This window comes from Aspergillus flavus, chromosome 7 (assembly GCF_009017415.1).
Source record: "Aspergillus flavus chromosome 7, complete sequence".
NCBI classification, from domain to species: Eukaryota; Fungi; Ascomycota; class Eurotiomycetes; order Eurotiales; family Aspergillaceae; genus Aspergillus; species Aspergillus flavus.
In genome coordinates this window covers 666620-693481 of record NC_092404.1, presented here as the reverse complement: position 1 = coordinate 693481, position 26862 = coordinate 666620, and the positions used below count along the sequence as shown (strand labels likewise).

Here is a 26862-nt window from a genome sequence, read left to right as displayed (position 1 = left end):
TAATCTTCTATTTCTAATATCTATTATCTAGTATTTTATCTATATATTTTTATCTAGTTAATAGATTTTCTACTTTAATTAATAGATATTTCTCTAATAATTCTAATTCTTTTTTTTAATTATCTAAGAATATCGTTAATATTATTATTTTAATTATTTAATAAAAATATTTTTTTATTTCTAAAAATTTTTAATAAAAATATATTTTTTTTTATAGAAATAGTTCTAGAAACTATTTTTAAATTAAATATCTAAAAAAATAAAATTTTTTAAAGTCTAAGAAATATTATTTAATAATTAAAAAATTAACTATAAAATAAAAAATCTTTATAAAATTATTAATAATTTAGTTTTATTTTATTAATAAATAGCTATACTACTAAACTTTTTAAAAATATTTTTAAATTTATTTTTAATTTTAGACTATAATAAAAATAAAAATAGATTTTTAATCTAAAATATTTTTTTAAAAAAGTAAAAAGATATCTAAAAAAAAATAATTAAAAAATTATTATAATATTTTTTTATATATTTTTAATTTATTAATAGTAATAGTATTAATATTTTATAGAAAAAAAAAAATTAATAAAAAAATATTAAAAAATTATAATAATATTTTATAAAATAGATTCTTTTATTAATTAAAAATTTAGTTATTTTATAATCTAATACTATAAATTAGTTTTAAAAAATTTATTAATAAAAAAATTAAAATTTAAAAAAATTTTATATTTATTTTAATTTTTTAAAGTAATATTTTTTAAAATAATTAAAAAAAAAAAGTATTTATTTTTTTTATAAAATTTTTTTTAAAATTATTAAAATATATATAAGAATATTATATAAAGCTTTTAGATTAATAAAATAAAATAATAATTTTTATTATATATTATTAGAATTTTTTATATAAAAAATAAAAATAGAAATATAATATTTTTTTAAAAAAAAATAAAAATAAAAATAATAAATTAAATAAAGATAAAAAATTATAAAATATAAAGAAAAATTTAAAAAAAAATTTTAAAAAATCTAATAAAAATTCTATTAATAATAAAAAGAATTTTTTATAATACTATATATATAATAGTAATTTTTATTTTATTAATTATTATTTAAAAAAAAAAAAAACTATAGTTTAATTAGTTAAAATAGAAAAAATAGATTTAAAATTAAAAAATAATTTAAAATTAAAATAATCTCTATTAAATTAATTTCTAATCTTTATATAAAAACTATTATATATTTTTATATTTTTATTTAATATAAAAATAATATTAAAATATTTACTAATCTAAATAGCTATATTAAAATTAATATTATTAATTATTAATTTATTAAAAATTTTTATTTTAAAAAAATTTAATTTATAGCTTTAATAATTAAAGTAATTAATTATATTATTACTTTAATTTATAGTATATAGAAAATATTTTTTATTATTATTAATTTTTAAAAGATTATTTAAAGCTTTACTAGACTATATATAGTAATTAATAAAGATTTTTATTTTAAAAAAAGTCTAATTCTTTTATTAATAATAATTATAAATAATCTAAGAATCTACTTATTACTATAAAATTATAAATAATAATTTAAATTTTTATTAATTAAATTAATATTAATTTATAAATTTATAAAATTATATTAAAATCTTATCTATATTTTTATTATAGTAAAACTATTTAAAAAAATCTAATTATTAGATAATTTAAGAAATTCTATTTTATAATATATTAATAAAATTCTATTAGAATTAAAAAGATATAAAAATATTTTCTTAAAATAAAAATCTAAAATTATACTATTTTAAAAAATAATAAATTATATAATTAAATTTATTAATAGTAAAATACTATTATATAATTCTATTTATTCTCTTTTTTAATAAAAATTTTAAATATTAAAATAATATATTAATAAAAATCTAGAATATAATTAGATTAAATTTTTAAAAAGTTTTATAAAAATTTTATTTTATTTATTTTTAAAAAAAATAGTAATCTAAAATTATATATTAATTATTAAAATTTTAATAAAATAATAATAAAGAATTGCTATTTATTATTTTTAATATTAAAAATTTTAGATTATTTAATAAATATAAAATTCTTTATTAAAATTAATATTTAAAATATATATTATTAAATCTATCTATAAAAAAAAGATAAATAAAAAATAATATTTTATATAAAATATAGTTATTTTAAATATTTAATAATATCTTTTAATTTTATAAATATACTAGCTATTTTTTAAAGATATCTATATATAGTATTATATAATATTCTAGATATTTATTATATAATATATCTAAATAATATTTTAATTTTTTTACTAGATTAAAAGAGTTATATAAAATATATTAAATAGATATTAAATTAACTATAAAAAACTAATTTATATAGAAAATTATTAAAATATATTTTTTATTAAAAATAGATTAAATTTCTAAAATATATTATATTATAAAATAATATCTCTATAGATTTTTAATAAATAAATAATATTATATTATAGAAAGAATCTAAAAGTTACTATAATATATAAAGTTTTTTAAAATTTTATAATTTTTATTAATAATTTATTTAAAATTATTTTTAAATTATTTTGTTCCTTATCTTTTTAATAAAAAAATTAAAAAATAGATAAAAATCTAGATTAATTAAATTTATTTTTATAAAAAAATTAATATTCTAATATTTTATTATTATTTTTTAATTAATATTTTTTTTATACTATTTTAATTCTTAATAATCTATTTAAATTAAAATCAATATTTTAAATAAAAAAATAATAGAAATTATATTTTAATTAAATAAAAATAGAGTTTATTATTTTATAATAATCTAATTATAAAAATTTAATAGAGTAAAGTTAAATTATAATACTTTTAATTAAAAATTATATACTATTATCTATTTATTTAAATATTAATAATAATATTTTAAAAATTTAATATATATTATTAAAATTTTTATTAACTATTTAAATTTATAGATTTTTATAAAATAAATTAAACTAAATAAATATTAAGTATAATAATTTATATTTTTAATTTTCTTTAATTTTATAATTAAATATTAAATTAAAAAATTAAATTTAGTTAATAGATTTTTTTAAAAATTAAAGAAAATTTTAGAATATACTCTAAATATAGAATTAATATTATTATTTATATAATAATTTATTAATATAGAATTTTTATAGATTAAGAATTTATTATAAAAAAAAATTTAATTTAAATCTAGTAAAATATTTTTATAAAAGAGTTTTAAACTTAATATCTATATAATAATAAATTTTAAAAATTATAGAGTTAATATAGAAATAATTAACTAGACTATTTAGAAAAAATTAAATTAAAATTAATTTATTTCTAGATTTTAAATATAATATATTTATATCTCTAAGAAAATATATATTATTAAAATTTAAGAAAATTTAAAAAATCTTATAAAATAAATATAGTCTAAAAATCTAGAGATTTAATAATAAAAAATCGCTATAGAGTAAAGACTTATAAAAAATAAGAATTAAAATATTATTTTTAATAAATTAATTAAATTTAAAAATTAACTATATATCTCTATAAAAAAGAATTTATAATAAATTTTAATTAATTTATATTATAATAATTCTTTTATAGACTATTTTAAAAAAAATTATATAAAAATTCTATTTAAATATAAATTTTATTAAATAAATTTTTAATAAGATATTATAAACTATATAGTAAAATATTTAATATATTAAAAAATAATAATTTTAAAATATTATTTTTATAAAATTTTAGAATTACTACTAATTCTATTTAGATTTTTTATAGAATTATTAATAGACTTTATAATAGAATTACTAGAAATAATATTTAAAAATAAAATTATTAATTTAATATAAATAGTAATTAATTAATTTTTTAAATAATTACTATTTTTTTTTATTTTAATAATAATTAATATAATAAAACTCGCTAAATTATTTTATAATTATATAGAATTATAATTTAGACTATTAAATAATATTATATTTAATAAAAAATTAATTTTTATTAATAAATTTTAATTAAATCTTTACTATCTTAACTATATAAAACTTAGATTATTAATAATATTTTATTTATAAATTAATAATTAAATAGAATATATAAACTAAATATTAGAATATTATTTTAAATATTTTATTAATAAAAAATAAATAAATTAGCTAAATCTATTTTTAATAGTAGAATTTATATATAATAATATTTAAAATATAATTATTAAATTATTACTATTTTAAATTTTATTTAATTATTTACTAAATTTTTAATTATATACTAAAAATAATATTTTTTTAAAAAAGATTTTAATAATATAATATTATATTAAAAAATTAATAAAAATTTATAAAAATTTAGTAAAATACTAGTAAAATATAATAGAATTTTAAAAAAAATATTTTAATAAATATTATTAAATAAAATTATTTAAGTAAAATAATTTTATATAATTATTAATCTAAAATATTAAATTAAAAGTTTTAGTTTAAAAATTAATATTAAAATATATTAAACTATTTTAAATATTAAATATTATAAAAAAATAAATATATTAATTTAATTTATTTAATAAATATAATTAAATTTATAATATATTCTATATTTTATTACTAGAATTATAGATATTATATTATTAAAATAATACTAATCTATTATTAATATCTAATCTTAATAATAATAATAAATAGAAAATAAAAGAAGTTAAAAAAAAATAAATCTTTAAAAAAAAAATCTAATATTTAATAAAATAGATAAAATAGCTATTAAAATATAATTAATAAATCTTTAAAAAAAATATAATAAATATAAAAAAAAAATCTATAATTTTAAATAAAAAAATTAATAATATGTTTAAAAATTAATATAATATTAATATAGTTATAGTAAATATTTAATAAATAAATAATAATTATAAAAAAACGCGTTGATTTTATATATATTAAAAAATTTTATTATTAATTAAAATATAAAAAATCTATTAATCTATTCTAGAATTACTATTAAAATAAAAAAATAAAGATATTAAAATATTAACTAATTACTATATTAAATTACTATAAAAATAATAAAGAAAATATTAAATATAGTATTCTAATATTTCTATTAATCTTTCTCTATATTTTTTTAATTAAAATATTTATAAACTACTTATTTTATATAATAAATAAAATTCTAAATAGTTATTTATTAAAATATATAATTAGCGTTAAATTTTTTAAATTAAAATTAATAATTTTTTATATACTATTTATAAATTTTTATATTATTTTAAAAAAATAATAGATTTAATTATTATTTAAAAATATTAATATAACAATTTATACTTTTATAATAATTAATAATAATTTATTATAAAATTATTAAAAAAAAAGTTTTAAATTAGCTTATTAATATATATTCTAAGCTTTTTAATTTTTTTAGTAATTAAATAAAATTTCTTTAAATAAATTAATTCTATTCTATTAAAAATATAATATAATATAATATAAATTTAAATAATTAATTTCTATATTTTTAAACTAAATATAATTTATTTTTTATTTTTATTCTAGAAAATAGTCTCTATTTATTTTAATATATAATATAAATTATATATATTATCTAGTATATTTTAAAAAATCTTTATAAATTAATAATAAATAGTATATTAAATAAAGAAATATATCTAATTATAATTAGTATTTTAATTATTATATTATTTATATAATATTAATACTATATTATTAAATTTATAATTAATTATAAATAATTTACTCTTTTTATATTTTTTATTCTTAATAATAGTTCTTAAATAATATAGATACTATAAAATAAAAAAAATAATTAAAATACTAATAATTTTTTTATAGTAAAATATAATAATATTAATAAAAAAATATAAAAAAATAACTACTTTAAACTAGAAGACGGCAGATGGGCTGCCCAAAACGGCCGCAGTCGACGCCGTTTTTGGCCGTCCATCTGCCACGCCTTCCGCCACTCCCCCGTGGACTTATGTCCACGCACCGCCAAGCACGGATCGTCGACCCACCCAAACCTCATTTGTCCGCAGTGCAGTATACCTCCAGGCACTCTGCTTTTGAGGCCGGCCAATACTGACTTCCCATACACGTCGCTGCGGTCTCCGAAATGCGCCAAAAATGGCGCCCTCTCGACAGTGCCATTATAAGCGGTGGCCCCTCGCTTGGGCAGCCTTTTGTCCCCCTGTTGTGCTATCTACACCCGAGTCTTCGATTTCTTTACTGGTCTTCCCGATCCACTGCCGAGTAATCAGTGCCACAAAGACCTGAAGCAGGAGGGCTATCTCGAAACGCATATTGTCATCGACTACATTGTATAGTATAATGGCTCGCCAACAACGAAAGACAGTCGACCCGTTATCCCACGACAGCGACTCTTCCGAAAGAGAGAGCACCGAAGATGGTCACTATGATACGGATTTGACAGAGCCTGAAGACGAGGGCTCGCAGGACAAAGATGCCAGTGATGCCGCACTTCTCTTTGCGGATAACGAGCATCCACCAGAGTACTATATCCAGCAGCTTGCGAACTTCGACGAGACCGACTACACCAAGGAGGACTATGGAAAGGGTACCACCGCCCTACTCAATCGGGTGGAAGAGAAGTGGTCGCAGTATGGCTTACCCTTTCAACCACTGATACATGTTTGCCTGACTCTGGCCGATAGATTCTGTGCCTTTCTACGAAAAGACCCTCAAGAGGAATTTACACGCCTGTCGATTTCGATCATGTATATCTTCCTGGATTGGGTCCTCAATCTTCGGCGTGGAAAAGATGGAAGGCGGCTCCCAGGTACAAAGTGTAAGAGTTCACTTGACACCTTTTGGAAGGTGTTTCGCCTGGTGTACGAAAGAGAAACTTCGAACAAGATCACAAAGCAAATGAACCGCCAGATGCGTCGTGTACGTTCAAACATGCCCTTCCCTGATGCACAAAGCTATGATCCAAACGATTCTTCGTTATTTCGTACAGGACGTGGAGCTGATGCACCATGGTGTCTAGGTAATTCGACGGCTGGCCAAGAAACACAAACTGTCCTCAAAAGGGCGCGACAAACCGCCGATGGATGTCGAGGACTTGACCAAGGTTGTAGAGACCACGGTCAGTACGACGAAGAAGAAGTTTGGCCATGGTCGTCACCGTATTGAACTCGCACTCTTCCTGCAGCTTGCTGGCCTGACAACCAACCGTCCTCAGGCCATTCTGAATCTTCGGTATCGCCACATTCAAGTCAGCTTGCTACGTGACCCGCAAGGCGGCCCTCATCGCATTATTATCGAGTTTACTTTTGAGTTTACCAAGGAATGGCTCGGTGCGAAGGATGCGTAAGTTCTCAGTGGCCGTTCTATTTTCGTGGCTAACCTGTCCAGTAACACATACATTCTACCCGAGATTATTTTCGATCCTTCTCTCGTTCTCAGTCCTCACGTTTTCCTCCTAGGCTTGATTTTTGCGGACCGTGCTTTTGACCGGGTCGAAGGCGAGGAAGTACTTGTTTCTGCTAGCCAGATTCCACGGCTTCGAATCCGCGATGGATGCAACGAGCTCCCTTTGCACCTGGACCCAGCACTGGACGATGTCCCCATATTTAGAATGTCGGAGCGGACCTTGCAGGGAATTTCTATATCCCCTGATAAGCCGCTTCCTTATACGACGATTGAACCTTGGGTTAAGAAGATAGGGGTGATTACCGGTTTTCCCCAAGTCACACGTCCGTACAGTTTGCGATACGGGGCCGGGACAGCGTTAGATAGCAGCGGTACGTTACTCCAGGAAATTGGCCGTCGATTTACACCAACTAACGCGCCATAGGATCTGTTAGTGACTCACTGCGCAATCTGATCATGCATCATGCCGACACCCGCACCTTTTTGCGATACTATCTCAGCAGAAGGATCAATAAAAACATCCCTGCTATAATTCGCGGTCTTAACCCTGAAGACGACATCATGCGTGCCGCATGCCGGATGAGCCGGTCCATCGATCCGAATCGCCCTCAAGAATTAACTACCGCACAATCGTCCTCCGTCAACCAAGATCCGGAAATCGCTGACCTGATTCGCCGGCGTGACGAGCTTAGTCGCCAAATGGGGCGCCCATTGTCGAATCACCATGGGACAGAGCAATACGCACTGTACAAGAAGCTGAACCAAGAGATCGCAGGTGCTAGGCAGCGAGCACGGAGCGCATTGCTCGCTCAGATTCAAGCAAAGTACGACCGCGAGCAACCGATGCTGGAAATCAGACGTCAGCTGTCTGGATTCAACCTGGCCGAGGAAGAAAAACCTCTCAAATGTTCAGGAGCGGTACCACTGCCTCAGAAGCGACTGATTGAGAGCCTCCTCACCCTACCTCGCCCGACACTCGAAGAGGAAGTGGCTAGACGGACGGAAGCAATCGATGCTGTGGCTGCTTATGCTCTTTTCGAAGAAGGTGATACCTGCCGTCTTCCACGCGATAAGCGTTCTGCTACAGAGCCCTCCGCCACCGGACAAGATGACGATGTCAAAGGAGAGATGCAGTTGACCCGGCCTTCTTCCCCAACGAATGACAGACTGCTATCTGCGATTCAATCGGTAATGAAGAACAAGCCCTCCGAGAAGGGAATTGAGAGGCCTCTCTTCTGTTTCATCTGTCTTGGTCAGCAGGATTTGGATATTGGAAAGCGAACGTACAAATTCTCCAGCCATGGAGACGTGACCAAGCACATCAAGCGAAAGCACCTTCGTCATATCTCCACGCAATCCAAGATAAGGTGTAATGTCTGCGACGAGATCTTCACGTGCAAAATGCACCTTCAGCGGCACGCATTTGACATGCATTCGACTGTGACATAGCCTCTGCAATGACCGCCGGAATCATAGGAAGTGGTGGTGAGATTTGCCACAACGCTCGGATGTTCTTTCCAGAGGGCACACAGAGCAGCCAGCATTAATGAAGGCTCGTGGTGAAGGGATCCTCCGGTGATAAATAACAATGGACATGTACCAGAGCAGGATGTTTCGTTTCTTCCATAGATATATTCCGTTCCTCCCATAAGACATTCAAGAGTTTCATTTCGGAGACCCGATTCTTTATCATCATCAATGTAGTCTGGCTCTAACACTCTTATCAGGCTCTATCTATGCTGAAGGAATTTCCTATTTGATCATCCTTCCTGTCAGCTGGCAGCTGCTTGCTAGCCTGCATCAATGCAGCTTTCATCCCGTATCACAGGAGTGTGCGGGATCGACTCGTGGACGGGGGCCTATGCAGCCAATCAAAGTTAGTTTTCGCAGTATGTGGGCCCCGTACCGCAGTGCGCCGCAGTACACCGCAGCCATTGATGATCCGGACAGAAAAGGTAAAAATCTCCAATCTCCATTGCTTTTGGCCATCGTAGTATCACAAGTCATCCTTTCTTTGGCCCAGGCAAGGGAGCACGCACAAAAAAGAAGGCAAGGAGCAGAATGCGAATCTTCGACGCGCCTCGTTCATGGCCACAAGGGTTATGGTACATTCTACCAGGTACAGCCGCTGTCTTGGCCAGTTTGGAACTTGGGTAACCCGAAGGCTAGACAACAATAAACAATCTCGTATCCGGTTTTCGGCGTACTTCTCTTCAAAACCATATCGACGAGGCATACGATATTATCAAGACACCTTAAGTTGAATGGGCCCTCGAGTCCCAAGTTTATCGGTTTTGCCTGTGCGGAACTCTCCTCCTTATATGATAAACTTGTCATATCCACAGCAGACATGTTAGACAGGGGACGCACTAACTGGACCTTCACTAACACAGTCGCGATTGCCCAGATTAGCTCTGTGGAGCAACTTGACAACCCCCTCGTGTCCATTCTCTGCAGCCCAAGAGAGAGGAGTTCGGCCATTGCTGTCCTTGGACTCGACATCCATCCTTCCAGTGTCGAGAAGCCACTTAACGACCCGCTCGTGTCCATTCTCTGCAGCCCAAGAGAGAGGAGTTCGGCCATACTCAGAGTCCTTAGACTCTACATCCACCCTCCCAGTATCGAGAAGTAACTTGACAATCATCTCGTATCCATTTTCTGCAGCCCAAGAGAGAGGGGTTCGACCATTGCTGTCCTTGGAATCCACATCTATGTCTTCAGTCTGAAGAAGTATCTCCACAATAGCCGTAAGCCCTAGATAGGACGCTATAAGTGTGTCATTAGAATCGGGAAATTTGAGTCGGCTGCGTTTGTAAATTGCAGCCCACTTCTGACACACTTCTGACCCTTGCCGACAGAGCTTGCGTCCACGCTTCGCGATTGGATCTCCTCTTGAGACAGCCGCTCTCCGAAAGTGCACCGCCCAGAAGTCTGCCGCATAGTCCATGAACCCAGGGAGGGCAACAAATCGGCTCAAGTACAGCGTGCATATCTCCGCCAGGAGATAGTGCGACTTTTCTGGAGACAGGCTGTGTTTCCACCTACCAGCTCCAGTATCCCCCCTAGCCTGTCTCTTGACGAGGAACTCCCTTGCGGTCTGGTGAAAAAGATAGACCTTCCGATCGATGACAACCAGGAACAGACCACACAGTTCTCTGATCCTGGTCTTCGCTCTCGCCGTGGTCTTCTCGGCATCTTCATTGGGCGGGAGCTCCTTTCTGATGTCGTCGATCGATTGATCCGCTGTCTTAACTGCCAAACACAATGATATTTCTTCCAATGTCAAACCAGGGGTTATGAGGCTACTGCCCATTCCCTTAACTAGTCGCCGTTTCACAGGATGGCAATGGCTTTTATCGAACGGTGATTCAAGGTGATCGGCCTGTTATCCAATGAACGTACCGTTACAGAAATTCTATTTTAAGGCGCGACACAATGCAAGCCCCCTCTTACTCACTCTGACGGTAGTGTCCTCAGTCTGCTCTTGGGGGGAGAAGTTTAGAGACGTCCCAACTACCTGCTGAAGGTGTCGCAAAATGCGGATGGACGGACTACACCTCGGGAGCGGTGAAATAGTAGATCTACTGGAATTCTAGCCAAGTACAAATGAGGCAGTGCGACCCATGAGCCCTATGATTGGCACAATAGGTATAGATCAACATGAGGTATGTGGTTGCTGCGCACCGCAGTTGCACCGCAGCGCACCGCAGCCGCCGATTTCTTCGCCAGCGAGTCCAACTGATGACTGTGGGGGGGGGGGGGGGGATTATGAGCGCCTTGGTCTTGATTGGAAGGTCCTGTTACCAGTCCGATCATTTCCTTGACGTCCTTATTGATCGAATCTGATCTGCATATGGAAGACACGGAGAGGGCTCTCGCACTTTCTAGCTTCCTCGGTACATTCGAAGGACTTGAAGAGTTGTATGAACTTCTCGAACCCATTATTGATCTGAGGCTCTGCACTGGGCCAGAGAAGATCCTTGCGGAGGCTTGTCTATCAGCAAATATCTAACGATAGTGATCCTCTTGGTGATCCTGTCATGGCATTTACGCCATCTGAGGTAGACAAACTGTCGACTAATGTTTCTCAAAATCCGCTACCTGGGTTAAAAGTTGAAATTATCGGTATCCCAGGTTAGGCCGCCTGAATATATTGAACTCCTATACGTGAACTATTATCTTCCCACATGTTCTCCCAGACTTGATCCGCTCAATCGCCCTAGGCATGTCGTCAAACTCAAACACAGAGTCAATAACAGTCCTGACTTTCCCAGCTGCCATCCATTCAGATATCTGCTGGAAAGCTGTGCGGTTGCTTTTCGCAAAATATGCTTTAAATTTGGCTTTCCCACCGCCAAGCATGTGAGGACAGAGCGAATTTTTGCTGACAACCCTAAGAATCGCACTCGAAAGCCCCCCAGGCACCATAACAAACGTTGCCCCATCGGCCAGGAAGTCGTCCGAAGCCTTGTACAAGTTCATCTCCTCCCGATACGCGTAGTCAACTACCAGGTCGATGACCTTGCCTTTCTCCTTCAGGACAGACACAAGATCCTCCTTTTGATAGTCGATCACTTCATCTGCACCAAGCTCCTTGCAAATACCGATTTTGGCGGTTGAGCACGACACGATGACTCTGCACCCATGAGCTTTCGCAAATTGGATGGCAAAGGTTCCCACACCCCCTGCACCTCCATTGATGAAGACTAGGTCACCAGAGTTTGAATTGAGCACCAGGCTCTCGTAGGCTGTAATTGCTGCTGTGCCGGCCCCTGCAGCATGGTCCCAGTCAATGCCAGGAGGTATAGGCATACAACCTTCAATTTCGGCTCTCGTGTACTCCGCCATACAGCCTGCTTGGCCCTTTTGCGTATCAACCCTGCCGAAAACACGATCGCCTGGGTTCACAGAAGTAACATTGCTTCCCGTCGCCACCACTTCACCGCTAAAATCCATGCCAGGAATTGGATGGAGCCTAACAAGTGACCTTACCAGCCACCCCAGCTCGGCGAAGGTAGGATCCGCTGGGTTGACCGCGATGCTTTTGACTCTGACAAGAACTTGAGTGGGGTTAGGAGACAAAGGATAGGGTTCGTCTTCGACAAGCTTCATGCCCTTCTCAAGAGGCAAATTGGTCGAAAGTTGTTTCCAGGCTCGCATAGCGCTGATTGTCGAGGTCACTCTCTAGGCACTCTGTAAAGAACAAAAAAGAAGCACTTCCGAGGATATTACTATTTAGATCCCTCACAGACAGATCATCCCCTCTTTATATGTACAACACGGGTTGGGGTTCGGCTGTGGGCTGCCTTCGGAGTTGGATGTTCAATACCCGGCGCCAGGTCAGTGGAGAAGGCCGCGCATCCTTGTTCCACTTCAGCAAATTGGAAACTCTGCCAGGGGCCTTAGGTACCGGCGTAGAATTTTAAAGTAAGTTAGAGTTTACTAGGCCGAACGTAAGGTCCGATAACTCCGGCCTACAAAGTGCGACGTCACCAGGGCAAAATAAGTTTAGATTAGAAGATACCTTATCATTAGCCCGAACGAAGGAGTCACAATTCTTCCTTTTCACACCAACTGCTTCTGGAGGGGAGTATCGGACTCCTATCTCAGTCCATCAGGGGAGCATGAAGACATTACTCGATAAGCTAGACTGGTCCTGCTGGTGGGAGGTAGAGTATACCGGCGTGAGAACCCTGCCTTTTGTGTCAGGCAATCACTATTGCCTACTCCTCTGGCCAACAGCATTTTTGAATAAATTCTCCACTCCATTATTACCCATACTAGCTAAACAACTGCCTGATACCCTTTGACGCAAATCCCAGCTCTTCCATTGTCTCATTCCACAGATGCTCGCTCAAATCCTGACCCTCCTTAGTATACAGCAACCCCGCGTAGGGCTTGATAGTCCAGTCACTGATGAAGCTACCATGACTTCTCCGGCCCTCGGCTAAGAGGGCATGAACATAGACGCTTGCACCAGACTGGACCTTCCGTCCGAGCGCCTTGACAAATACAGGGACCACATGCTTCTCGACGAAACTGGGGTTGGGCCTCCCGTTTCTTCCTAGGCCTGTTCCGGCAACTAAACCTGGGTTGCAGACGTTTATAACGACATCGTCTGGGTCCACTTGCCGAGCCAGTTGGCGAACAAATACCATCAGCAGCAGCTTCGAATCCATGTACTGTCTCATCCTCTCGTATCCCGCCGGGTCATCCATACGGGGAAAAACAGGCCCTGCGGCTTGGAACTTGCTGAGGTACATGGTGTCCGACCCGACAACGGTAAGAACAGGCGGTTTTGTCACTGCTCCGGCACGAGACTGGTCCTTCAGAACGGACGCAAGCAGCATACACAGGAGCACAGTGGAGATGTAATCGACCTGGAACACCAATTCGTGACCGGTCGTATGATGACGTTTAAATGTGCTGCTCTGCATCGCAGCATTGAGAATAACGTAGTCGATGCGGTCTAGGTCGCGGCACCGCCTGGCAAAGGCGTCGATGTCTCCATATTCTGCCATGTCCAGTACCCAAACTTGTATATCAGCACCATGAAACTCTGCGCGCAGCTTTTCAGCTGCGGCGTCGCCGGATGCCTGAGAGCGCACGCCCATAATCAGACGTGATAAGCCGAGCTGCAAAAGTTGCCTCGCTGCTTCGAAGCCAATTCCGCCATTGGAGCCTGTAATGACTGCCGTTCGTCCTCTGAGTGACGGCTTGGTGGGGAGAGGCTTGGGGTGGACAAAAAGCTGTTTATAGAGGATCCCAAGAATGCTGCTTTCCCAAGGGAGGTCCGTTTTGAGGTTGGCGGACATGAGACCTCTGTTATGAGCTCTGAGGGTGATATTTGACGTGAGCCACTTTGATTGTGCTGAATGTTCGGTTGAAAGCTGGTGAATCCTTACGCCAGAGAAGGAAGCCTATTTATTGTGGTGGACGACGCATTCAAAGATTAGTGACATTTAACACCCCCCACCCCACCCGCCTCGTCGGGGTGGAGAGTTGCCCACTCTAATTGGGCTGCACAAACAAGCTCATCCGCACTATCGTATTCGAGAGATCCGCAGTTCGGAGTTTAGAGTGGGGCAGCATTCGTATCTATACGGGAGGAGTTCGCGGAGCCGCCACCCGTATTCATACGGTGACTCGAACCTAGATTTGAGACTGGCCCTCAGATTCGGTGGGGTGTCAAACAATAGAGCCATGTTACATCTTGCTGAGTGCCATTAACTGATATTTGACAAGGAATAAACTAAGGTAGAACTTATATAAAGAGAAAAAGAAAAGCGGCCCGGCAATGACAGACATCTCAGCAGGTGTCCATATAAACACAGCATGGTATTTGGCAAGCGTATGTTGTGAGATTCCTTTTTATCCCCCTACAACCGCTATACTCTTCAGCCCATCCAGTCCTTTTTACCGCTGGAGATCTTCGAGCTATTAGAAGTGGCTTAGCATACGTCGTTTCCAGTCACAGTTTACTCTGCACATTTGCGAAGACCCTTGTACAAACGAACCGCCTGTTATGGCAGAAGCTCAAGAGTCTCGGACGACCATTCCTAGGGCTAGCACAGAAGACCCAGTCCACGATACGATTACAGAGTCTGGGGATCGAACCAGAATCACAGCGTCAAGCGATGTGTATCCCACAGGAATTCAGCTGGCACTGCTTCTATTAGCAGTATTTGTGACCATGTTTCTGGTGGCATTGGTAGGTCCCTGCGGCCCTCAGTGCATGCTCCGCCATTCATCCATACATCCACAGCCCGTTCACTGACCGAGCTAGGACCGTCTTGTCATCTCTACAGCCATTCCCCAGATCACGGACGAATTTGGTTCGGTAACAGATATAGGCTGGTACGGCAGCGCCTACTTGCTTACGAATTGCGCCTTTCAGCTGCTTTTTGGTAAGATCTATACATTTTTCAGCGTTAAATATACCTTTTTATCCGCTATCCTACTCTTTGAAATTGGTTCCGCGATTTGTGGCGCGGCACCAAGCTCTGTCGCGTTCATCCTCGGACGGGCAATCGCTGGCCTCGGGTCAGCGGGGATCATGTCAGGCACGGTAAGTAACAGGGCAGCATGAAATTCCATGCTCAATATGATTACTTTGGTGATTGAGCTCTGGAGGCCCCACCTGCGTGTGCTTTAGATTTGTCACTGACTGTGTGTGATAGCTTGTTATTATTGTCTATGCTATCCCACTACGCAAGCGGCCAATGTACCAGGGTATATTCGGTGCAGTATTCGGTCTCTCCTCAATTATTGGCCCTTTACTGGGAGGCGTTTTTACGACTGAGGTTACGTGGCGTTGGTGCTTCTACATCAATTTGCCGTTCGGGGCGTTCGCCGTGGTCTTCATTTTCTTTCTCCTCCACGTGCCGGATCGAGCTTCAACCAAATTGCCGCTCAAGACCAAAATGTCACGCCTTGACTTACTTGGAACGGGGGCACTCATTCCTGGTGTCGTCTGCTTGCTACTTGCTCTGCAGTGGGGAGGCTCAACTTACGCGGTATGGCTGATATTACACGTCTACTACTGAAAGAGCTTCCCAACAAAGCAGCTTTAACTGACTTTGCCTTGCTGGTAGTGGAGTACATGGCGCATCATCATCCTTTTGATCATTGCCGGATTTCTTCTCGTCGCCTTCATTGTAGTGCAAATCCTTAAGCCTGAGACGGCAACAGTTCCCTCGCGGATCTTTGCTCAGCGCAGTATCTATGCCGGGCTCTATTCCACGTTTTGCATCGGTGCGCAGATGATGATCTTCATATATTTCCTACCCATCTGGTTCCAAGCCATCCACGGCCTCTCGGCGATGGATTCCGGGATTCGACTGCTACCCTTGGTACTTGGGATGGTGGTGTCGTCAGTTGTGGCTGGAGTCCTAACGTCTCGCATTGGATACTACACGCCGTTCTTGATTATCGGGGTGAGCCTCATGGCCGTCGGCGCTGGGCTTATAAGCACTCTCCGAGTTGAAACACCAGGATCCAGATGGATTGGCTACCAGGTGCTCTTTGGCGTGGGACTAGGGCAATCGTTCCAGGCACCAAACTTGGCAGCGCAGACCGTGCTGCCAGCGGAGGACGTCCCAATCGGTACCTCTCTTATGCTCTTCAGCCAGTTATTGGGTGGTACTGTCTTTATTAGCGTGGGCCAGAACGTTCTCGGTAACCAGTTGTTAATGCGGCTACAAGGCGTTCCGGGCTTTGATGCAACATTTCTTCAGAGCGAGGGCGCCACTACGATCACACAGCTGCCGGGTAATATCAGGCCAGTGGTGATTTCAGCGTACAATGAGGCACTCCGGCAGGTTTTTCTGGTGGGGTTGATCCTGGCATGCCTCACTATCCTCGGTGCCCTCGCGATGGAATGGCGCAGTGTGAAGAGAACTACACCAGAGAGTGAGAACAATGTGACTGGGGGTCAGAATGATAAAGGGACAAAAGAAGAGGCTTAACAGGTTTCAAGGTGGCCAACTGCTTGCTGCCACGCTTGTTGCTATCTCAAGTACTTACTACACTTATTAGTCAAGCTGTTCGGACGATGCTAGAATATGTCCAGCTCACCAGACTATGTAATATATCAATCCAAATACTGAACAAGATCGTATCCAGTGGCTGGCCCTTATTGAATGAACACACACAGTCATACTTATCATATTGTCGCATGGAGTGTTGCTATCGGCATGGCGGAAATCTTTAACCAAATGTACGGAGCATATCCACTCCGCTTTCTACCGGGACCAAGCACGGACAGCCGGTCTTGGCTGGTCGTAGTCATTGGCCACAACGCCTCTAAGTGGGCCAAACCTTGTCGTATTAATACGATGTCTAGACCTTTGCAAGAATGTGGCAAATCAGGGATCATCACTTAGGCACCGTATTTATACGATGAACAGCTCTGATCGCCGTGCTCTGTCAACTCAGCCACGCTTACCCTACGGCTTCGTCTACCCCTCTCTGAAACATCCAAGATAATGAATAGAAAACGCAGAGCTCATCTAAAGTCCCGCGAAGGTTGCGAGCAGTGCAAAGAGCGACATGTCAAGGTATGGTACTGCCGACCTCGGAGGCACAAATCTCCGCGAGCGAACGTCCAAGCTAAAAGAATCTGGCCCCAGTGCAATGAGGTTCATCCACAATGTTTGAACTGCCAGCGGCATAATATCCAGTGTGGTTTTTCCACGCCGGGCGTCACAACGGCAACGCTCAGTCAGGATACACTGGACGATCTCCAATTACTTGACTACTGGTACCGGCGTCCCATTCCTGCAAACGCATCTGGGCCAGCCAAACAGTCAGACCACGACATCGTTCGTCTCGGCTTCTCCCACCACTACCTGCTTAATAGCATTCTTGCTCTTGCGGCTCTTCAGCTTTTCGACGAAGACCCGTCCCAGACGAGGTGGTACACCAGGGCGGTCGCGCACCGGCAAGCCGCAATTACACGGGCTCGACCGCATGTCCAGCAATTGGACGAGTCGCATTGTCGAGCCCTACTGAGCTTCTGCTTCTATACTTCAATGTATGCCTTGGCGGAGCCTCTCCGCCGTCCAGCTCTTTCGAGCCGCATCCAACCAAATTTCGACCCTGTCAAAGAACTTGTGCAAGCTATTCGCCTGGGCAGGAGCTCGACCTCGCTCGTCCAGCAACACCTTGCATCTGTCACCATTTCGGATCCATTTCTTGTGGGGAAATTTTACCCATGCAAGCTTGAGCCCATCCAGGGTCTCGAATCAGCCTTTCCGCAGTTGGTATCGTTGCGAGCTTTTATACAGCGTCAGTGCATGGATCAGGCAAGAGTGGTGTGTCTCCATGCTGCAGAGTCACTCTTTGTCAGCATTGCCCATTTTGTGTGCGATCCAGGTAATCCGGCACAAATCCGGGCGATATGGGGGTGGGCAAGCCACGTTGACAGCGCCTTCTTGGATATGTGCTCTGCCCACCATAAAGCGGCCATCGTAATATTTGCCCATTTTGCCGTCCTGATGCATTTGGGTGGAGACAATTGGTATTTGCAGAGCTGGCCCGCGGTGCTCCTCCGACAAATTCGCGGCCTCCTTAAGGACGATATGGAGTACACTATACGGTGGCCCGAGGACGTAGTATTTGGGAAGACACTTGTTCTCTCCCCTGGGGTCCAGGGCTCTATTGCTACACTTGGCTGCCATAAAACGCAGCATCTGGTTTAGTTGCACTCACCGTTTCCCTACTCATCCAAACAGAAGTTTTGCTGCGTGTCGGTCTTGGTTTGGCTCCGTGGTAGAATGATGCAAGATGTAGAAGCGCCAATTAATGGGTTCGGTATACTGTACATGCACGGTAGTTGCTCATATGAGGGGCAAGAGCACGTAAAAGAATCGTGAGCACGACGTTGAATGTTTCGTCAGAGCGGCCTTGTGATGCGGCGCCCTTCAATCAGAAATTCCCCCGAACGTAAATCCTTATAAATTCGTAACTCTAACCCACTTGCCATTAGGGTGGAGTCGCAGTTTATCGTATGAATACGGTGCCGTTCTACGTTAGTATCCGTGCATCATGTGAGTTTCCCTTTAGTGTATGCGATCTTTGGGACAATCCCTGCCCTAGACGAAGGCCTTCCGGAACTATCAACCAACAATGGAAATTGCCAAGCACATCCGGTGATAGTATACACGTCCTAGTCGCGTTAGACTTTGTCCGAATCAATCCCTCAACCGGTGCACTGCCCCGATTCCATGACAGGTAATACGCACTCAGAGTAAGTACCGTGTCAAACACCAACAACACAACAAAAAGATACCAAGCTGAACGAGACGTAGGCCTCCGCCAAGGACACAATAACCGTAAGTCAACAGACGTGTGTGAAGGCGACAGGAATTTAGCGGATACTCAGGGGCAACTACATTGTATGCCTAGGCCCGGTGACTCCGTTGCTCATACAAGATCAAATACTATAAAGTCGGCCACTCATGCTCCGCTGGGCTTCTGTCTATTATTCTTTTGTTATCCAGAGGCACTATGGCTACTAATATTGTGGTCTACATTCTTGGCTTTATTGCCTTGACAAATGCTTTGCACACTTCTCAACTTGCGACTAGAGTTTCCCACGAAGTAGCGTCGGCTACCAAGTATGACTTTATCATTGTTGGAGGAGGCGTTTCGGGCCTCACTGTGGCCGATCGTCTCACTGAACACCCGGCTGGTAACCACAGTGACCATCATCCTGTCTAGGTCAACATGCTGAGTGAGAATATAGTCAAAGTATTGGTCATTGAGGCCGGCCCATTGGATGATGGGCGAGAGGGTGTCACAATTCCCGGAGCTTATGACCCTGCTGCCTATATCTGGCAACCTCTGACAAGCCAGCCGCAGACAGCACTGAACAACCGTACATTCCTGGCCACTTGTGCTCGTGTTGTTGGTGGCGGCTCGGTAGTTAACGCAATGGTTTATCTGCGAGGCGCTAAACCTGAGTATGCGGCATGGGAGGAACTAGGCGCCAAAGGCTGGGCGTGGGACGACTTGTTGCCCTATTTCAAGAAAGTGAGTATTCACTTCGTAGAACCTTTTCCCTGATCACTTCTCATGCTTCTATAGTCTGAGAGCTTTACACTGCCGTCGGAGCAGTTCGCCGCTGAAGCCAACATCTCATGGGTAGAGTCGGCTCACGGAACTGAAGGCCCCGTCCAAGCGTCTTACCCAAACTACTACTTCCCTGGCAGTGGTAAGTATAATCCTGTATCCTAATGCTATATTTCTCACCACTTGGTCTAGAAAAATCCTTAGGGACTTGGAGATAAAAGTTGTTTCTGACCTTCCTGGCGTCGGAGCTAACTTCCAAGATCATCCGAGTTTGACTATTCCATATACTTGTGAGCAACCATACAGATTATCCATGCGCGTGCTAATAAGGCACAGTTAAGAATAACGCAATGCCAAACACGGATATGCTCGACACCAACGCAACATATGATGCGGAACAGCGGGATTTATATAACACTGCAAGAGAAGGAGCCTATACCATAGTGCGGGGTCTAGGCACGATGCTTGCCAATCCACCTCTCAGAAACACAACCTCTAACTGGAAAGATATCGTGTCCTCAGCCCGAGTCGCTCATGTGTCCACATCTTTACCATCCAACCTTCACCCCACCGTCAGAGCAGGCTATATAGCTCAACGGGAACATATCCTCTCCCAGCTGGAAGGCCCTGACGTACCCGTCGGGCTAATACACTGGACCACCGGGAGAGTTGCCACAATAACTTTGCTCAAACCCCTCAGTCGTGGCTCGGTCAACATCAAATCAACTGACCCTCGGGCTCCGCCCTTAGTTGACTTTGGCACCGCTACTGACCCCCTCGACCTTGACCTGTTCCTTGCCACTTTCGGTAAAAACAGAGAGATTATGTCCACCCCCTATATGCAAAGCCTTGGACCGCATGAAGCTGCGCCGTTCGGCGATAACATCACATCGATAGAGCAGCTGAAGGTAATTTTTGCTGCAACGATGGGGGTCACTGGTGGACATGAATGTTGTACAGCTGCCATGATGCCTAGAAACATGGGAGGAGTTGTGGATCCTCGGATGAAAGTATATGGTGTGGAAGGTCTGAGGGTCGTTGACACAAGCTTCTGGCCGATGCTTTTGACGGCTCCACCGCTGGCAACGACCTACGCTGTTGGTGAAAAGGTAGGCATCCGCTATTGGTAGTGGCCTCGGCACACAAGTACTGACTCTGATAACTCTAGATGCCGACATCATAAGGATGGAGTGGGGGCTACTGTTGTGATCCTGCATTCGAGCTACGATCATACTTCTTCGTGCTTCACGTCAATAACTCGAGTGGCAGGTACCCGATGGTGGATGGGTGCAGTCCAGGTGTCTCGTATGGTGAAGCCGGCTAGCGCCATGGTATTTCTTGGGCCCACACGTTCGTCACCAAACCGATTGGATGTAGCTGAAAACCCAGTCTCTATAGCAGGTGGCCATTTGTGACAATAAGACAGGCATAACCACATGGACTGTCCGCCGCCTCAGGACATATTTTTCTCTTTTACCTCGTTACCTATCGAGGCGGCCAGGTTATCGCACAGTGGAATAGACTACTCTCCACGCGTGATTGCTGTTATATACTAGAGCTAGGCCCAAACGATGATCGAATCATAAAATTGCCCGAAAGACAACATTGAAAAAACTCGACCAGCGATTTGATTCCCCATTCCTATAAATTCACACGGTGGGTCTGAAAGGCCAATGAGATCAGTTATTCTTGAACTGCTGCGGCCAATGTATGGATAACCGCAGTGGACCGCAGCCGCCGAGGTCTTCGCCAGCGAGTCCAACCGACGACCTATGCGGAGGAATGTGAGCGCTGAGGCCTTGATTGGAAGATCCTATTACTAGAGCTGTCTCAGGAGATGGTTCACAAGGCCCTTTTCCTCTCAGCTGGTGGTCTATTCCAAGTCGAGAGTCACATGGTGCATTTCCTCACAAGAGGATCCTCACAAGAAGGGTTCTCTCTCAGGAAGGTCTTCTTAATCTGGCATTTCCAAGTCGAATACACTCACGTGGCCATTCACACAGGATCCTGCTCATACGAGGCGATACACATGACGACACACATAGAATACTCTTCATATTCCATATCACGACACAGAAAATGCATCCTGTTCCGCCTCTCGCTTTGAGACGCCCGACCCATTCCTCTAAACGCCATATTCAGGAATGCGCCTTAAGTCTAGTCACATATCTGCAAGTTAAACATGAAAGGCGGCTCATAGCTCCTCTGGCGAAACAGAACGGAATCGGAGGCGTTTCACTGGGGATGCTGGTTCTGGCTCAAGTACACGTGAAACCAACGACAGAATCTTTTTATCGTTCACGAACCGGCCCTCGGCTGCAAGCTTTTCCTCCTCGTGCTTTGAGATGATAAATATCGCATTGTTGCCATCAATAGTAGCCGCGCGATAGCACTGTGCCGGACTGAGGCTCTGCATATTCTTGTCGTATAACGAATAATCTTTCCAAGTATACTTTCTCGCAACACGTTCTACTGGCGACGGGTCCGACGGATCTACTTGTAGATTATCCGATAACCTCCAGTCATCTCGCTCATAGCTCCAAAATGTAATGCCGACGTATGGCGGGGTTTCCCCCACCTGCATGATAATATTAGCAGGCGGACTGTGGCTTCGGATGTTGCTGTCACCCTGCCCGGGACTTGACGCTGGCGCCTGCCCCTGAGCCGCATCGGTTGACTCAATCCCAGTTCCCATTATCGGAGTCTGCCCTTGTCGAGGAACTGGCTCCGAAACAGGTGCTTCCTCACGTGAAAGATGAAGTTCTTCCTCGAGACGCTCTCGCTCGAGTCGCTTCTCTAGTTCTTCCTGCTCTTCCTGGGCCCTCTGTAGTTGGTCAAGGTATGCTTCTAAGGTCGGCTGCGTCATGACACTGGAGCCTTGCCCAGCGTCTGCAGCCGGTGTAGATTGGGTTGAGTCTCGCGTGTGCGGTATTGCCTCAAGGGATATCCTCGTATGTTGACTAGAGGTATCTATGTCATCCAAGACGGGCTGGTGCGGCATGTTTGACTCTGGCTGTCCAGGAGCGGGTGGCGTGTGCTCTCCATCTTCAGACACTGAGACCGCGGTGCCGTGCTCCAGTGATTCAAGAGGGACTAGCGTTGAGCTAGGTGGTACAGGTTCCACCTGAGGGGCCACTGCTGGACTTCCTGGACGTTCCCACGTCAAAGGCTCTGGGTCAGACATGCTCTCGTCTGGATCTTCAGTGCCAATCCGGTCTAGCTCCATCGGCTCTTGGTCCACTGATGCGTGCTGTGGTTGAAGTCTCCGTGCTTGGATACTCCCCATTCGTCGTTGCTGAGCCTCCCTTTCCCCGTCGGCCCCAATCCTCAGCGAGCTATCTAGTAGTTCATCTCGTCCATGGGGACGAGATACTAGGGGTGCTCCTGGTTCATGATTATTCGACGGCCTCATTTCACCAACGAACAATGGTGACCCAGGAGGATCGTCTGCAGGAGAATGTCCTGTGTGGTCATCAACAGACCCGAGCCGGGCTGGTTTCCCGAAGAAAGCAAAATATACACAACGTCGGACAAAGAACGTTGTTATTGTGTCGGCAACCTCGACATCCGCATGTAGACGGTCGAAGAAGAGCAAAGGACTGTCCTGTTTATGCGTACGCATTCGTGGCATTCCGCAGCGAGCCCGAGCACTCACCGAGCTGTCCGCAAGAAGCTCGCAAACCTGCCCGGCCTCCTCAGGAACCGCGGCTGCGAAGCATTCGACCACACGTTGAACCAGAGCGTCGAACTGCTGCGGGTCATACCGGAAGCGACCCGGTTTCCTAGCCTGAAGTAAGGCGGCCCGTGCGATTTGATGGTCAGGAGAGCCACCTGTCAACGCCCTGATCTCTGGTGAATCAAACCCAAGCCGGCGGGCGAGTTCGGCCATATCATAAATCACCCTGTCATCAGCCTTGCCCCGTTCTGGCTTGGCGAGTAAATCGTCGTCGTTCTTTGGGTCCGGTGGCATCAACGGGTAGTGTCTCATCGCATACAGCCACACCTGCAGGTACCCTTTATCGAGGCGTTCCGCATCAGACGCCCGCTCCGACCGGAAAGTCGACTCGGAGGTTTGAATGACACCCTCGCCCCCTTCCGACGGAATGAAGATCGAGCTCATTGATTTCCATACAGAGTTAGTTGAGGGTCCAATCAGCCGCTTCACGCACCGCGAGCAGCTTTCCAGATATTTAAAGTCTTCAAAAAAAGTATATAGAGATGGAATTAGCCCGTCGAACTCTTGCATGTGATTCCATATAAGCCGTCGCTCTTCATCGTCAAATCCAGCGAATACTTGACCACCGAGTACCAGCCCGCGGGCCTTCTGCGCATCGGATCGGCATTTACCCGGTGCCAGCAGCTGCAGGGCATCAACTGTGTCCGCATCGATCTTCTTCAGAGCTGAAGGACCGGAGGCAACCAAAGAGGACCAGAAGTCACCGATATGGTCAAGATACGTGAGGATCTCCTGTAAAGCTGCAATCAGCATGGCCACTAGAATCAGCGAAGGAATTTCCACAGCTTACTTCCACGCAACCGGTAGCAATCAGACGGTGGAGCATGCTGATTCTCATCCCATGAAGCCAAAGCCCCGGAATCGCCAATAGTCGATCAAAGGCGCGTCGGAGACGACGGTTCCGTCTATTATCCAGTTGGTCCAGACGATCTTGGTTGCTCGGTGATAATCGGACGAACCAACGCTGTCGGAAGGTCTCATTGTCCTCCAATTCGTATTGCCGAATCTTACGATATATTTCTCCATCCGTCGGTTTCTTCTGATTGGCATACTCCTCTACCAGGGAGGTCTTCAGGCCCTCACCGAGGTCTGTTCTGATTATCAGCTGGAAGCAAGGGGAGTATGTGAAAAGAGGCCGCCGTACCATCCGAGTAGAGATCCACCGTCCACCAACGGTCCGCTGGTGGCAGCATCTCGGCGCCCGCCTGCACTCGGTGACGCCCGTGCAGGGCCCGTAAGTGCCCAGGAATGAATCCCAAAAGGGGAAAGTGTCGTGGATCATTAGTCAGCAACGACCCCTGCGGAACATTCGCCCTTTGGAGGGCGAGACTGAGATCATGGTGAGACACAATGGCCGGGACGTGATTGTCAATATCCAGGCGACGACAGCGGTTCTTACGGAAGATCTCCCGGAGCCGGTTCAAATTCTTAGGATCCAGATCTCTGGGTAGAGGAGGATCAAATTGAATGTGATTGATAGGAACTTTCGCGGTTCCGAGGTATTTCAGGCGCCGCTCCGTTGCCAGTCGGACTTCCTCTTCGGTGAATAGAGACCTCTGCATTATGAAGGCAGGCTGCGGTCACGAAGTCTCGTAGCGGACTGGAAACAGAACAATGGCGGTGATTTATATCATCAACTGTATAAGTCTCGGAACCGCAACAAAAAGGTCCCATTCCCTCTGCGGTTAGCGCCGCAGAAGCTCCTCAGTACTTCCGCAGTGATATGGTCCTCATTAGGATAAAATCATGGGGTCTGGGACATGTATGAGCCATTCCATACGGCATTGCACTCCGAACTTCGGCTCGCCGTCTTTTTGCAGTCATGAAGCCTAATTCTGACAAGCGAAGCACTAGGATCGAATTGGATGGGATTTTTGTCTCAAACCCGCCCATCAATGAATCCTTGCCTCCTGTGTCATCACCTCCAAGAGGCGATGAAAAGGGCAAAGAGGCTCCTCAGTCCACGGGACGCCTGACGAAAAGAGGCGCATCCCCATCTTCCCCAGAGCCCGGCCGTAAGATCCTTCGTGGTCCACCGCGAGCCCTAACTCTCTCGAAAATCGATGAAGCTGGAGAGGCTGCAGGGTCGGATCCGGTTGTACGAAATGAAGCGCCGTGGAAGACCTTTAAGAAATCCTATGACTGTGACCTTGCAGGAAAGGTTACTGTGTGCACTCGGCAATCGGGCAGACGGGGACCTTGGACCATTCGCCAGTACCCCGGAGAAGATGCAGAGAGAATGTTGAGCCTTCTCCGTTCTATTCGCCACCTTAGGGTAGCCTCGGTTTTGGAATGTTTCCGGACTCCCGACAGCCTATATACGATTAGCAGGTTCTATCCACTCACCCTGGACCATATCGTTGCCTGCAAAGCCTTCCCAAACGACCAACAGCTGGCTGCTATTATGTCTCAGGTATCGTCTTCTCCTTCTAGTCCTATGGCGTACTGGAGCTAACATCCGTAGTTCGTTGATGGTCTTTCATATCTTGTCTCGAACAACCTCCATAATCCGTCGCTAGATTCGTCCGATATCTTGATGGATCTCGAGGGAAATATTCAGATCGGTAAGTCCGCGGCTTGGATTGCTGCGAACCCGAGTCCTGATTCTGTCTCCTAGCACGGCTCGATTCCTTCTCCAAACGGCCGCCGGGTAGAATCCAAGAAAAGGATTTGTTTCCCGTCGCGCGAGTCTTGATGCAGTTGATGCAAAAGTATGCCAAAGACGACGGGGCAATCGGGCTTGACAAGATCGACCGCTGGCCCGCTGATTCGGCTGCTCTCGAGTTCCTCTCTGCGACGACATCAGCTGGGTCCTTTGAGGGACTCAAAAAGGTTTGGGCCCCGCCATCGATTCTCGAAAATCACTGACATTGCCCCCAGCAGCGTCTGCTAAGCAAAGTCCCTTGGTCGCCTGGGGACCTGATTGGTCTTGCGTGGTTTGCCCTGATATCCACTCGCACTTTCTATTCGTACGTACCGGAGTCGGATAAGAAGAGGAATAGTCTGTGAAATGTCTATCATTGCTACTGCCAACAGAACGTGAATGCCACCAAACATGAAGAGGGAGCAAATAAAGACCAGTCCAGCTGGTCCGTAGCACTAACAAA

General features: G+C 41.4%; 9 protein-coding genes across 9 annotated transcripts; 5 read left to right on the top strand and 4 right to left on the bottom strand.

Moving 5' to 3' along the window:
* The first annotated feature begins 6294 nt into the window (after positions 1–6294).
* Positions 6295–9077, top strand: F9C07_1842512 (C2H2 finger domain protein). The gene is made up of 5 exons (XM_041295081.2): positions 6295–6671; positions 6726–6960; positions 7061–7383; positions 7429–7817; positions 7871–9077. The coding sequence occupies exons 1-5, from the start codon at positions 6382–6384 to the stop codon at positions 8893–8895; spliced, it is 2262 nt and encodes a 753-aa protein (XP_041149996.1). The 5' UTR covers positions 6295–6381; the 3' UTR covers positions 8896–9077.
* A 722-nt stretch (positions 9078–9799) lies between these two features.
* Positions 9800–10804, bottom strand: F9C07_2062029 (putative cortactin-binding protein; the record flags this gene model as incomplete). The annotated part of the gene is made up of 1 exon (XM_041287389.2): positions 9800–10804. A coding segment is annotated over one exon (1005 nt), but the record flags the coding sequence as incomplete, so codon positions are not given.
* A 403-nt stretch (positions 10805–11207) lies between these two features.
* F9C07_2280612 (putative oxidoreductase) lies at positions 11208–12845 on the bottom strand. The gene has a single exon (XM_071510448.1). It carries the CDS (start codon positions 12604–12606, stop codon positions 11608–11610), a length of 999 nt encoding a protein of 332 aa, XP_071366883.1. The 5' UTR covers positions 12607–12845; the 3' UTR covers positions 11208–11607.
* A 381-nt stretch (positions 12846–13226) lies between these two features.
* Positions 13227–14261, bottom strand: F9C07_5390 (putative short-chain dehydrogenase/reductase family protein; the record flags this gene model as incomplete). Its single annotated transcript, XM_041287388.1, has 1 exon — positions 13227–14261. The coding sequence occupies one exon, from the start codon at positions 14259–14261 to the stop codon at positions 13227–13229; it is 1035 nt and encodes a 344-aa protein (XP_041149994.1).
* A 710-nt stretch (positions 14262–14971) lies between these two features.
* On the top strand, positions 14972–16913 carry F9C07_5389 (putative MFS aflatoxin efflux pump; the record flags this gene model as incomplete). The annotated part of the gene is made up of 4 exons (XM_041295080.1): positions 14972–15157; positions 15233–15514; positions 15627–15962; positions 16041–16913. The coding sequence occupies 4 exons, from the start codon at positions 14972–14974 to the stop codon at positions 16911–16913; spliced, it is 1677 nt and encodes a 558-aa protein (XP_041149993.1).
* A 260-nt stretch (positions 16914–17173) lies between these two features.
* On the top strand, positions 17174–18974 carry F9C07_1840655 (uncharacterized protein). Its single transcript, XM_041295079.2, has 2 exons — positions 17174–17504; positions 17577–18974. The coding sequence occupies exons 1-2, from the start codon at positions 17433–17435 to the stop codon at positions 18645–18647; spliced, it is 1143 nt and encodes a 380-aa protein (XP_041149992.1). The 5' UTR covers positions 17174–17432; the 3' UTR covers positions 18648–18974.
* A 481-nt stretch (positions 18975–19455) lies between these two features.
* F9C07_5387 (putative glucose-methanol-choline oxidoreductase) lies at positions 19456–21149 on the top strand (the record flags this gene model as incomplete). Its single annotated transcript, XM_041295078.2, has 4 exons — positions 19456–19639; positions 19694–19980; positions 20035–20161; positions 20356–21149. The coding sequence occupies 4 exons, from the start codon at positions 19456–19458 to the stop codon at positions 21147–21149; spliced, it is 1392 nt and encodes a 463-aa protein (XP_041149991.2).
* A 1064-nt stretch (positions 21150–22213) lies between these two features.
* On the bottom strand, positions 22214–25317 carry F9C07_5386 (uncharacterized protein; the record flags this gene model as incomplete). The annotated part of the gene is made up of 3 exons (XM_041295088.1): positions 22214–24487; positions 24546–24844; positions 24900–25317. 3 exons carry the CDS (start codon positions 25315–25317, stop codon positions 22214–22216), a joined length of 2991 nt encoding a protein of 996 aa, XP_041149990.1.
* A 260-nt stretch (positions 25318–25577) lies between these two features.
* Positions 25578–26764, top strand: F9C07_2063902 (uncharacterized protein; the record flags this gene model as incomplete). Its single annotated transcript, XM_041287394.1, has 4 exons — positions 25578–26168; positions 26220–26319; positions 26373–26587; positions 26639–26764. The coding sequence occupies 4 exons, from the start codon at positions 25578–25580 to the stop codon at positions 26762–26764; spliced, it is 1032 nt and encodes a 343-aa protein (XP_041149989.1).
* Between the last annotated feature and the right edge of the window lie 98 nt (positions 26765–26862).